Source organism: Erpetoichthys calabaricus, chromosome 4 (genome assembly GCF_900747795.2).
Source record: "Erpetoichthys calabaricus chromosome 4, fErpCal1.3, whole genome shotgun sequence".
Lineage (NCBI taxonomy): Eukaryota > Metazoa > Chordata > Cladistia > Polypteriformes > Polypteridae > Erpetoichthys > Erpetoichthys calabaricus.
In genome coordinates, this window is record NC_041397.2 from 250,019,579 (window position 1) to 250,033,432 (window position 13,854).

At 34.5% G+C, this 13,854-nt stretch overlaps 1 protein-coding gene across 9 annotated transcripts in view; it reads left to right on the plus strand.

Moving 5' to 3' along the window:
* LOC114650761 (mitogen-activated protein kinase kinase kinase kinase 4) overlaps positions 1-13,854 on the plus strand; it is a 296,865-nt gene that overhangs the window by 257,316 nt on the left and 25,695 nt on the right. For all 9 annotated transcript variants that reach the window (XM_028800590.2, XM_051926168.1, XM_051926169.1 and 6 more), the window contains 4 exons: positions 428-595; positions 2,345-2,488; positions 6,848-6,982; positions 8,783-8,883. In XM_028800590.2, coding sequence (XP_028656423.1) covers positions 428-595; positions 2,345-2,488; positions 6,848-6,982; positions 8,783-8,883 — 548 coding nt within the window. The remainder of the gene's footprint in view (positions 1-427; positions 596-2,344; positions 2,489-6,847; positions 6,983-8,782; positions 8,884-13,854) is intronic.

The following is a 13,854-nucleotide window of genomic DNA, read 5'->3' on the forward strand; positions in this document are numbered from 1 at the left end:
GGTTTTTTTTCTAATATGAACTGTTATCATTTTTTCGTGTCTGCAGTTTCTATAGGAGGGTGACAACGAGTTAAATTCCAAAGGATGTTTTTCAAATGTTGACGAGCAATAAGCAAAAGTATCACTGAAAACCACAGAAAACAAACACAGCAAAAAAACAGTACGAAGAAAGACCATTTTTTTTTTTTTACAATGTTTCTATTTGGGGGATCGTTGTACACAACTGAGCTGTGACCACAGAACTAACTGCTCTGTGGATGATTCATTCAGGCATGTATTTCGTAGTAACGAGATTTCTATAGATTCGTGTCATATGAGGAAACTGTCGGGACCATAAAAATACTTCATTGTAATGAAAATTTCGTAAAGATATTTGTTGTAATGGAATTTTACCTGTATATTTATTTTTATGGTTTTCTCTTTTCAGTGGGTTTTTCAAATGAAATCAGACCAGATGCCTTGAGACAAGATCCAACTAGGAAAGGTTCAGTAGTTAATGTCAACCCAACAAACACTAGACCACAGAGTGATACCCCAGAAATACGTAAATACAAAAAACGGTTCAATTCAGAAATTCTTTGTGCAGCTCTGTGGGGTAAGTATGATTTTCTTTTACTAATTATTTTTGAGAGGATACATCATTTAAAGTGTGATTATGCTATAAATTCATGTTCAAAAATGGAGGAATTGTGATTGAATATAGTAAAAGGATATGTTTCTTTAACAATCAAACTGAAGACAATGACATGTTTTATGTTTAACTGTCAAAGTAGTGCTTATTATTAAAAACAAAAAATATCAAATGGTTAACTTGTTTTTTGTTTTACCAGGACAGCTAAATTGTTTTCCATTTTACTATGAAGGTTATGCTTGATTTTTTTTTTTTTTTTTTTTTTGTTCCCCCACCACTGCCCCACCCCCCAACCCAACAACACCATTTACCTCGCAAGCATTAATGGTGCATATTGCACTGCTGTGAGAGCTGCAGCGACAAATAGTGGTTTTTAATAAATAATAAGTATGTTCATAACTCAGTTATAAAGATTAGGCTCATCGTAAAATTAATTTGTTGAAAAAAATCTGCTTTATTTTACTTTGTCTATGCATCATATTTAATGTTTTCAAAAAAGTACTGTATTCTCATTTTTTGGTGGAAATTTCATTTTGTGTTAACTTATAATAAAGTATTCATCATATGTTACCACATTATTGAAATATATTCTTTGTCCTTTAGAGGGCACCCTGGTGTTGAACATGTAATAGGGTTAGTGTAGTCTGTCTTTAAATTGTCATAGTGTTTGCTTGCTTCCTTTTTCTTTTTTGAAATACTGGCTATAAACACATCGGTTTATTAATTTTTTAAGAATTTACTTTTAAAATAACCTTGAAGCAAATATGTTTGCTTTACAAGTATAATTCAGCTGGAAAAAGTCTATGTGGGGCATAAGCACAGACAGATTTGTTAGCATTGTTCTGTGTAACTGCCTTTGCATCTTTCAGAAAATGTCTTAAGCTTTAAGTACTAGGTTGCGTAATAGAGTTTACTCTTTGACAGCACAACTAGGTGATAAATGATATGTAATAATAGGTAGAATTTTGTTGTCAAAGTGCAACCTTGAACTCCTAATACTGATCTATCTTCATATACAGTATGTTTTACTTTGGGACCTGGCATTCTGGTTAAAGTCTCAGTTTTTGTTTTTAAGCTGTTTTTTTCGTTTCTGCAATATCCAGAAATTCCTATCTATAACATGCCTTTGGAAATCTGGCAGTTTAAGACTATGCCATTAACTACCTCAAGAAAAGTTTACCATTATTATCTGCAGTGTATCAAATAAGTAGCTACGCTAATTTATTTTGTGTACCTGGTCTCTAGTGATAAGAGTCTTTGGATTTTTTTCTAGTCTTATAATATTTGCAAACACAGTATAGTAGTATTTAATCACTTTCCTTTTTTATTTGCAAGAATACAAGTAAAGATCAACAGATGTTAATTAAATAATACTTTGTTTTACTTTATGTTGTAAATGAAATACAGTATATCAGAGTATTAGGGGGAAAAAACTATGTACTGTCTAAGGAAAAGAAATGGGCTTTCACTCTGTAGGTTCATCGTCAACTTTAAGAAGTAAATTGAAAAGTAAAAATAGCCTATTAACTTTTCATATTCATAGACTATAATGAAGTTAGTGTCTCTCTACTTTCCTATCCTCCTGTCATCCTAGTTTCTTATAGTGTCTGTATAAACTGTTTCTTTTTTTTGGGCACAAATCTAATACAGGTTCCATTTATGAACAAAATCAAACATTAAATACATGTTCATATTTTCTTTTTCTGTCTCAAGGTGTCAACTTATTAGTAGGTACAGAAAGTGGCCTCATGCTACTGGACAGAAGTGGACAGGGGAAAGTATATCCATTAATTGGAAGGAGAAGGTTTCAGCAAATGGATGTTCTTGAAGGTCTGAATGTCCTAGTGACAATATCAGGTGAGTCTTAAAAACAATTCATAAGGTACTATGAATATATAGCTGCAAAAATGCAGATTATGTACAGAAAGGAATATGTGCATTTTACTCATATTCCTCCATTCTTGCTACATCAGATGAATTCTTGCCTGATTGTGTGTTTTGCTCTTCCAAGATTCATGCATTCAGCTGTGGATAATTTTAGGGTTTTACTAACATATAAGGTTTATGAGGGTTGTCTTTTTTGGCTAATTTTTCTTCTAAATTAGTTTGGATAACAATTTCATTGTCTCGAAGGATTACAGCTTTTGCCTAAGAATGTTGCTTTTTGCCACACCGTGGGTTGTATATAGCCATGTTGTATTCCAAAAAGGCAACTTTCCCCCAGTTATTAACTGTATACCCAGGCAATCTACATACATACACATACAGTAAAAAGTGTGAAATCTTTGAGGCATATAGCCCAGTAATTAATTAAGCAAACACATGAAATAGTTGTTAGGGATTAATGGCATTATGTGTAGGTTGATCCAAAGTGATTAAGTGAAACAAACAGTTGTGTAATGGGAATAATATTGTTCAACATTTATTTCTATAGCACATTTTCATACAAAGAATGTATGTCACGATGCTTTACCAGATGTGAAAGAAAAAGTAACAAGAAAAAAATTAACAATAGTAATAAAGGGGAAAAAATTAAATAAATACATTTGACAAGCTTATATAACATAGACAGACAGATGATTAGTAGAAATGTAGCCTGCTTATATACAGTATCATATTGTAAGTCATTACAGTCGAGTTTGATGATAAGGTCAGATGGCCAGGGGAACAGGAAAAAACAAAAACCTCCATTTAACCTTGAGAAAAAAACAAGACCTGCTGGGGTGCCAAGGCCAAATGACCGCCCAGCCCCCAGTGGGCATCCTGCCTAACATAAATGTGCTTAAATCATTCCTCCTCATTTCCAAGCTTTGTCCCAGAAGATTGAATATAGAAGATTTTGTGGACAGCTTGTACAGTCACCGTCATTCCAGCATTACATTTAGCCTTGATCAGGTGGTGGTGGCACAAAATGCCAACACAGAAGAACCAACAAAGAAAGTAGAGATTAGCAAAGACTGCAAATCACTGAAGAATGTAATAATTCTATGCCTATGCAGTCTATTAAGAGTACAATGAAGATGTAGTAATGAAAAAGCCAAATTGAAAAAATGTTTTTAGCAGTGTTTTTAAAAATGTTCCGCAGTATTAGCCTGATGTGTCTATTGGTCAAGTGTTCCAGAATTTGGTGCATAACAACAAAAGGCTGACTTGCCACTTATTTCATGCTTTGCTCTTGGACTAATAAGCAGAAGGCTGTTAGAAGATATAAGGTTACTATTTTGAATTTACGGGGGACAGGCACTCCAAGAGAATATTTAAGGCTTTATATACCATTAGTAGTATTTTCAAGTCAATTCAAAATGACATGGGTAAACAGTGTGACAACGCTAAAACAACAGAGATAATCAGGTGTTATTTTTCTAGTTAAGATTCTTGCTACTGCATTATGCACTATTGGAAACCGATTAATGTCTTTCTTAAGCAGTCCTGTCAGGAGTGCATTATAGTAATCTATTGACTAAAAACAAAAGTATGAATTAATTTCTCAGCATCTTGCAGTTTTATAAGAGGTCCATCTTTAGCAGTGTTCCATAAGTTAAAAGTACAGTAGTTGTAATCTGATTAGTGTGCAATTTAAAGTTTAAATTTAAAGTTTTATTCAAGTTTTTACCTTGAATTTAATTCTAATTGATTAAGTTTATTTTTAATTTCCTGTGGTAGTTCATCTTATGCTTTTAGATAATCTGGCCTAATGGAAACATGCAGATTGTAAAACTCTGTGGGCCTAGAATAGATTATTAATCAGTTCAAACAAACTATGTGATTCGTTCAAACTGATTATTTTTATTTCCTTAAGAAGCATATGCCTTTTGGGTGAGTTTTTATTTTGCAAGCTCTCTTTGTTAGGAGTCCTCAATTCCAAAGCACATTTTTTTTGTTTAAAACACTTGCACAAATTACCCCCTCCTTGCCCTACTCCATCCCGCCTCTATGGCTACAGAAGTTAGAGCAGGTGTCGACAAGGGAGTTTCAAAAAAGCACAGTAATTCAGAGAAGGCAAGTCTCTGTACACTGCCATTGAGAAAGAGATCAAGAATTGACACTTGAGACATTTGAGTTGTGGAAAACACAAGAAGTACATTTCCCCAAATTGGGAAAACTTGCAAAAAAGAACCCATGCATCCCTGCCTCAAGCAGCCCGACTCAGAAGAGTTTTACAATTTTTATATAATATATATATAGATATATATCTATATCCTCTTTAATAAAACCCCTGTGTGCGTCCAGTGTCCGTGTGTCTTCTGGTGAAGTGCGCATGCGCGGGGCATGGTGCGCTGCTTCAAAGGCCGCCTGACGCGTCACACAAGACAGAGAGGGCGGGACCTATAAAATATTGCGCGGCAGATCCAATCGGATTTCGGTAAATGAGGTAAGACCTAAATACTGAGACACGGAGACCAGCTTCCCCATTGTTGTACAAGTGTTCACTCAGAGGATGTCAGATTTGCGATTAAGAAAGCTTGGCCCGGTAAAGTAAAAGTAGATTTATTTTCGCACACATTACATCAGTTGCTGGGGAGAATCTGCTGATTGGCCACTGTTGTGACAGAAAATTAAACGCATATTACGGACAGCAAAGCCAGTATTACTGTCAAGAGAAAATTACAGGCATTTTACGGAAAAAATTTAATGAGGTAAAAGGTCCCTTGCCATTTAATATAGACTGTTCCTACTAATGTTTATGGACTACTGTTCTAGCACCCGTTATTGTAACGGGCTTACTGTCTAGTATCTATATATATCTATATATATATATATCTATATCTATATATATATATCTATATATCTATATCTATATCTATATCTATATCTATATCTATATATATATATATATATATATATATAGATATAGATATATATATATATATATATATCTTTGTGCAATATTGGACAGATCTTGAAGTTAGTAATTTCTTTTAAAATGTTTTATAGATTTGTTTTTTGTATCCTTGTGCAATATCTGACAGAACTTGTTTACAAATGCTATAGTTTTTTTTCCTGTGCAGTATTTGACAGAACTTGATTTTAATGTTTTTGTGTTATTTTACTTCACTTTTAAGTAAATAAGACCTGTTTTCCTTAACTGTTGTTTCAATTAGTCTCATTAATCAGCTACAATTAATACCTGATTAAAAGGACCAAGCAAAATCAATAAGACTTCTACAAACACGTTTTTAAAGGATGCAAAATATTGTCCAATTATCGCCATTGTCAAAGTCCCAGAAAATATGTTGATATTAATTCTGGTCTCCCTGTGGAAATGATACAGCATGGCAACAGCAAAAAAAAAAAAAAAAACTTTTATCCTATTCTGAAAAAAATTACTTTGTGCTGTGAGATTGAAATAACATTACTGATCAAATGAGCTGTAATTGTTTAAGTTGTTTCATCATGCATTTGTTAGAGGAGTTAAAAAGATAGTGAAATTAATCACTTTTATTGCCGTTCTACACTACCCCTGTTAAATTAAAGGAAGCTTCACATTCATTCTCTAATTGTAATAAGCACTTCTACAGATGTCCACCAGTTTAAGCATCTGTTCATTTTCAAATTGGTGTATACAGTTCAGGGTTGTTCTAGAGTGCAACCTTAACACACATCCACAGTTACGCCTATAGGACTGTAGGAGGACTAACGATGCAAATGACAGTTGTAACAAGAAATATCAACACAAGACTGAAACAACATGGTCATTTGGCTTGTCTACACTGACGATGACAAGAACAGCTCCATGTGTTAATACCAAAAAAAATTTTTTAATGCTTCAGTGCTTCGAAGGGCAAGGCACATCTCCCTATTAATATGATATGTACTGTATCAACAGAGATGTGTAATCACCAAAACGTGCAATTAGTAGAACAAATTAAACCGCCTACTTCATTGCCAAATACAAATCTGCAGTGCCTGTTATTTTTCCTTCTCAAAAAAATTCAGTAAGTACATCTGAACATGCATTTGATTGACCACCATAGTGGCTTACTATCAAGACAGTCTCTTGTGCTTTGCATGTTTTTTGTTTTGTTGTGTTATTTCACTATATGTTCCTCTAAAACAAAGGACTTGTTTCTACCCACAAGGTTATGTTCATAAGGTGTCATTTTCTTCTACCAACTGCCCCCCATCCCAGTCACCAATTTATTTCAACTAAATTGTAATGCTGGAATGAAAGTGTCCCTTTCTCTGTTTTAAGATATATTTTATTTTTTTATTCAGGCAAAAAGAACAAACTAAGAGTTTATTATTTGTCATGGTTGCGAAATAAGATTTTGCATAATGATCCTGAAGTAGAGAAGAAACAAGGGTGGACAACAGTAGGTGATTTGGAAGGATGTGTGCACTATAAAGTTGGTAAGCACTTAACAGTTATCTTTTCTTTCCAAGGTAGCCACAGTGAGGAACTGTATCTAGGTTAAATAAATATATATTGCAAATTAACTTTGTGTGTTTTAACCCTTTTTTTTTTTTTTAAGTAATTGACCCAGGAAAAAAACCCTTGTGAAGACAAGTAACTGAAGTAATAGTTGTAAGAAATTATATTGACCATTAAACTGACAACCAAAAGACGAAAAACGTACCAAACGTGAAAATTAAAGTACAGGTCTGGTAGCAATAGCACATAGAAACCAATTACAAAAATCGTTCTGTCACAGTTCAAATGCACACTTGCCAATTAGCAAAGTAAGACGCAATCCTACAAAATACAGTGAAAAGGTTGCAACCTTGCTGGAGCTACAGTAATGAGAGTTCAGATGCATATAAATTTTCATATCCATGTTCTGTATCCATCAATTTTCTAATCGGTTGCCCATACTACCTCAACTGACTCCTTTCGATGCTGAGGAGCAGTGCCTATACTTTCAGCTCCTCATACTGTCTCTAAGGCTGAGACCAAACACCCTGCAAAGGAGGCTTATTCCTGTTGTTTGTATCTTCAGTCTTATTCTTTCAGCCACTACTCAAAGCTAGTGACCATAGGTGAGGAAAGAAAGATAGATTGGCTCTGGCGGAGGCTGAAACTCACTACGAACAAGTCTGACTAGCTGCTTGCAATGAGAACCAAGCTTTCACTCGGGTTGTCCATGGACTGAAAATCCCACAGCAGCAGGCCTGTTAACCCATAAAAAAAACATTAGAATTATTGGCCATACTCCTGGAGAGAATTCTCCTATCAAAAATAGTTGAGATATGTGTATAAGTAAAATACATTCTTGTGGTCTTCATGAACACTTAAATGTACTTGGTTGTGGCTGTTGTAGTTTAAGCGTATTTCTGGCAATGCTGAGTTTTCTTGTACTTTTCCATTTAATTCCAGAAGGATGGACAGAGCACATGTAATCACGTCTATTCCTTGTCTTATTACCTTTAATTGAACTTTTATTTATTTTGTAAAGTGTCATGCCTGCTTTATATAAAAACGAAAATGATTTTTTGAGTGTAAAGTACGGGTAATAAGCAAAATGTTTACATCCTTTTTTGGGCTCAATATTCATTCCAAAAGCAAGAGATGATTATTTTTAATTCATTAACTTTATTTTTGTAGTTATTCTAAACAGAAGTACAAAATGACAGAAATATTCAGCTGTCAGACTTAACAATGACTCATTTAATTGGGTCTGTACAATTGTTACAAATTGTGCCTTTGCGTCAAATTTCTAAAATCCTTATTTTTTTTTCTATATTTTTACATTGAGTTACTAGTCCTCCTTTTATTGTTGTTACTGCATCTCTCAGCCAGTTAAACTGGATAGAAAGTTATAGGTATTATGCTATGTGATAGTAATAGATGTGTGAACAAGTGTTGGTGTGTTTTAACTAAATTTGTCCTTTAAGGGACTCTCATTCCATCTGTGGTTGATTCCTGCCTTCTGCCTAATAATGCCAGGTTATGCTCCACATCCCTTTATTGAAAATTTGCAATAAAATGATGGATACTTTTTTAAAATCAAAATTCTTTTACATGTCACTATAGTACTATTAAAACATTAATTTTGCACTAAATAATTCTTTGTGTATTAGGCAAAGTTGTCAATTTTGAAAGACATTTTTCATAAGAAAGATTTGTTTATATAATTTATATAATATTAATACTTTTATTTGGTTGTGCTCACTTTTTTTTTTTTTGTTTTTTTTTTTTTTTTTGGCCGGCAGTAAAATATGAAAGGATCAAGTTCTTAGTAATTGCATTGAAGAATTCAGTGGAAGTCTATGCATGGGCACCCAAGCCATATCATAAATTTATGGCCTTCAAGGTAGGAAATACAGGTTTAGTTGCAGTACAACAGTTTTCATATAATAATCTTTAAATATTTACCTTTACCAAATAAACTAAATTAAAACTAATATATTTTTTTTTATTCATTTCATATTGTTAAAATAGAGGGAAAAAATTGAAATGTTGGTTTATTCATTATCATCAGTAAGATAGTCTAGTAAACTTTGGAAGAAGATCTTTATTCACAGTTATATATATGTAATTTTTTGTTACTGTCTTCTTTATTCACTTTCCTTTTTTTTTTTTTTTTTAACCCCCTACCTTTGTGTTACATACCTTTCTGTGTGTTTAAGATACATATTGTACCATATAATGGTGACTGATATTGGGTGCAAGGACACCCAACTCTAGCATAGGGTTTCAAAATAACTGCAAAATGGTGTTACTTGTTTTCAGTTCTCATTTAGAATATTGGGGCTTGTTCAGGTAAAAGTTAAACGGCAGGTAGTTTATTTCAGCAGCAAAATGCCTTGCGCATCTGCTCTGGCAGAGTTCTTTCTTGCCTTGTAAAGAAAACTGCCATTTTGATCTTCCCAGTTGACTATATCTGCAGTGTTTTTCCTGAAAGCACTTTTTTTTCCAACTTACGGACGAACTATGTAAGAAAACCAACATTTAGTGTAAGTTTGGCAGAAGTATATATAATAACTGTTAAGAGCAGGAGACTGAAGAGGCAGGATGAATTCCTGAGAGGACCAAGTTATTTTTATTTCTAACTACCAAAGTCTCTTTGCGGAGAAAAAAAATCTCGTTTGCAAATGTAAAATGCTGGCATCATAAATGACTGGAAATACCAAAGATGTTTTCACAACCTGCAACATCTATTTCATTCTTTTTTTTTTTCTTCAAAAAGAACTTCCAAGATTCACTTGTGATGATTTCATCCAGTCAGTGACCAGGCTGGGATGGGAACCCAGTTAAACCAGGCTTCTGAAGCTATGAGTCTACAATCCTGCTCATTGTATTGACCCATAAAATAGAAAAAAAACATTTTCTAAGTGTTCATTTTGAATGAACAGGTATTTTTGATGTTCAAGTAGAAAAGCTGTTGCTAATGGCTCTCTACTGGACGGAAACTGGCAGCTATCGATACCACTAAGCTTGTAGTGAATGTATTAGTATACTGTATAACTTTGAAGAAGGAGCTCAAAATGTTAGGCCTTGTGGTAATATGACTTGAATAACACAAATGAATTTGTGATTTTTCTGAAACCGCTTTATTCATTACCATAACACAGAGGACCAGTCTCCACAAAAATAAAGGCAAAGCAGTGTTCAACCCTGAATCTTTCGCCTTTGAGCCATATACCAGGCTTGTTCATTTAGTGCACATAGAAAGACACACAAGTACACTCTGGACCAATTTGGAGTGCTTTGTCTTTTGTGTGCTTCCTGGTATACTGTGCTGATAACTTAAATTGCTACATAATATTTGTGTAGATTATTTGTAAGATTTGTTCATAAAAGATAATGTATGAATATCCTACTTTCTTTGGCTTGTTGTGAAATGTTATTAGTAAGCTCATGAATCACGTATTTGTCATGTTATTCCATTTGTCAGGATTTGGACTTAGAAAATAATAATACTAATCAAATTGTTTACATGTTTTAAAATGTACAAATAAGAAAATGAATAGATGAACATGCAGAAGTCTGATGGAAACCTGAAAATAACATTATTTTAGACTTAAATACAAAGTGCAGTGTGATTCAAGAAGGTGAAGGGTCTAAGTGGTGCCAACCACTTTGTTATTATTAATATAAGACCTTCATCCCAAAGCTATAAAGTGTAATTGCAAAAATGTAAACACAATGGAAAAATCCCACAAATTACTAAGAAAACAGTGTTAAAAGCACACACAGCAAGAGATAGGAATGTGCACTTGCTGCAAAAAATTAAATTGAAAGTTTTTTTCCTATAATATTGTTGACTGTATTTTGTTCTTAAATATTATTTTTTATAGGGTGAAAAGCTTGTTTTTTTACTTAAACAGAAGCTTTAATTTCAATGAGGACATTTCATCTGTTAATAGCCTTATACAATTATGTGAATACTAGACAAAGAGCCCATTTCGACAACGTAAGATGAAACGGGCACGAGTTTGTGTCAGCAGTGTATGAAGAACAAATGATAAGTAATGAAGAAGTTGTTTTGTAATGATTGTGGTCCGCTTTACTCATTACTTTACAGGCTTGTACTGTTAGTTGATGAATTTTCCAGGCCTATAGTATAATATTGAATGATGAATGTTCCAGTACAATATGGAATAGTAATAAGTATAAGCCCCACAAACCTGATATAGGTGTATTGAATGAATGCGTAATTGAATCAGAATGTGTAATTAGGCCTCGAGCTGTAGTCGAAATCGCCTTTCAGGCCTCTAGAGCTTTAATCGAAGTCGTCTTTCTCTTTGAATTTTTGCGGCCGTAAATCCGCCGTCTGCCGCGATGTTGGGGTTGGATGTCGGTCTCGTAAGGTTTTTCGGGCAGCTGCGCAGAAGGTGACTGCGCATTCGGCTTCGGACGGATGTGAGTGAGTGAGGAGGCGGCAGGCGAAGATATGTATACAATTATATATATATATATATATATATATATATATATATATATATATGTATATATGGAAGAGAAGGTCTGTGATACGGTTTGCATATTTGCAGTTGGAGATCCACAAAGGGAGAAAAAACGAATCACGTATCATAAAATAGTTAGTCACCTCCGCCCCCCCCATACTGAATGTGTTGCTATATATTGCCTTTGATTCTTGTAAGTCTAAGCATTATCCTCTGATGAAGACCCCTGATAGGGGTTGAAAGCTCAGGAATAAAACTATTTTATGATACGTGATTTGTTTTTTCTCCCTTTGTGGATATACATATATATACACTATATACTATATATATATATATGCACTATATATATATATATATATATATATATATATATATATATATATATATATATATATATATATATATATATATATATATATACACTATATATATATATATATATATATATATATATATATATACACACAATATGTATGACATGGCTGATGCTAAGAACAAGAAAAGTGTAATATTTCAAGTATCTATTTTGAGAGAGAGAAAGATTGAAAAGAGGGAGACAAATATTTTAAAGCACGGTTCTGCCACCTCATTATTTTCACAATATCATGTGTTTTGAGCTGTGAATGTAAAACTAAAATATCAATCAACAAATACAGAATAAATACAAACACACGTTAGGTTTAGTTTTTCACCAGTTGCCAAACTCTCTTCACCTACCTACCTGTAGTTCAGTAGAGACATTGCCAACTCAGGGATTTATAAGGTTTGTATTGCTTCGTTGTCAAACAACCTTTTTAAAGCAAAAATGATTGGTCAGCAACAATATGCTGATCTTGTTTGTTAACTGTCAGTCTTTCAATCAGTGCCATTTTATTTTCACAAAAGGTTTCTCCTGTGCGAAGTGGCAGGTGAATTATCTATACTAATGAAAGGCAAAGCCCTCACTGACTGACTGACTGACTCATCACTAATTCTGCAACTTCCCGTGTAGGTGGAAGGCTGAAATTTGGCAGGCTGATTCCTTACAGCTTACTTACAAAAGTTAGGCAGGTTTCATTTTGAAATTCAACGCGTAATGGTCATAACTGGAACCTCTTTTTTCACAATATACTCTAATGGACGGCAGCTCGATGGCCGTGGGAGGAGGAGTTGAGTGTCACGTCATCACGCCTCCCACGTAATCACGTGAAAAGACTGTGAACGCAGTAGGGACAAATGAAGGAGCCGCAAACAGCGAAGAAGAAAAAATTCATTAAACAATTGAGAAGGGAGCGAGTGAAGCATACAAGCATGTTCATAAGGGAAACAAAGCACGGTGTAAAACGTAAGTTTAAATTAAGTTTATAGAAACGCTCCCGCTGCGGATTGCAATAACGTGAAAAGACTGTGAATGCAGTAGGGACAAATGAAGGAGGAGCCGCAAACAGCGAAGAATAAAAAATTCATTAAACAATTGAGAAGGGAGCGAGTGAAGCATACAAGCATGTTCATAAGGGAAACAAAGCACGGTGTAAAACGTAAGTTTAAATTAAGTTTATAGAAACGCTCCCGCTGCGGATTGCAATAACATATTCGCGAGATAAAAGTTTAATGAGAAGACACGAGGTATAAACGAACCACACGCCGTAGCACAACGTTAGGGGCAACAGTTTCAACCATTCTATGATCTGCCTCTCGCAACTGAAAGACGGCACATGGCGGATGTTAGCCCACTTGCTGACCGCAACGTTAGGGGCTTCAACTCTGGCGCTGACGATATTCGATTCTCGAGAGGGGATGCAGTGAGTGTGTATGCCTGATGAGCCCAGAATTAAGGAGAAACACGTGTCGCATACTCTGCATTATTTGAAAGTAAACTATTAAAACCATTCTATGATCAGCTTCTGGAAACAGAAAGAGGGCACGTGGCGGATGTAAGGCGACTTCCTGACCAACCACAAGCGTAACCTGGCAGGTAACCATCCATACAGTCAGATTGTGATTCAGAAAACGAATGCCATGAATTTAATTACCACGATCTACATACTGTCAAATAAACGAAACACACGCCGGAGCGGGACAGCTGTGAAAAGCGAGGTTCACAAAAAAACAGATCCTTAACAAATTGTTATTGGTATATTTTCGATCCGTTTAAAAAGGTTTTACTTTCTTCTTAAAAAATTAAAAGCAGTACTTCGCCGCAACGAAGCGCGAGAATTTGGCTATATATATCTGCTTCTCACAATTAAAAGAGGGCACGTGGCTGATTTTAGACGACTTCATGACCAAACATAAGTGTTACCTGCCAGGTAGGGTTACCACTTTTAATACAAAAAAATAAGGGACGCATACTGCAGCGGGTGCCACATCCCAGTGCCAACAGTTTGCAGACTCTA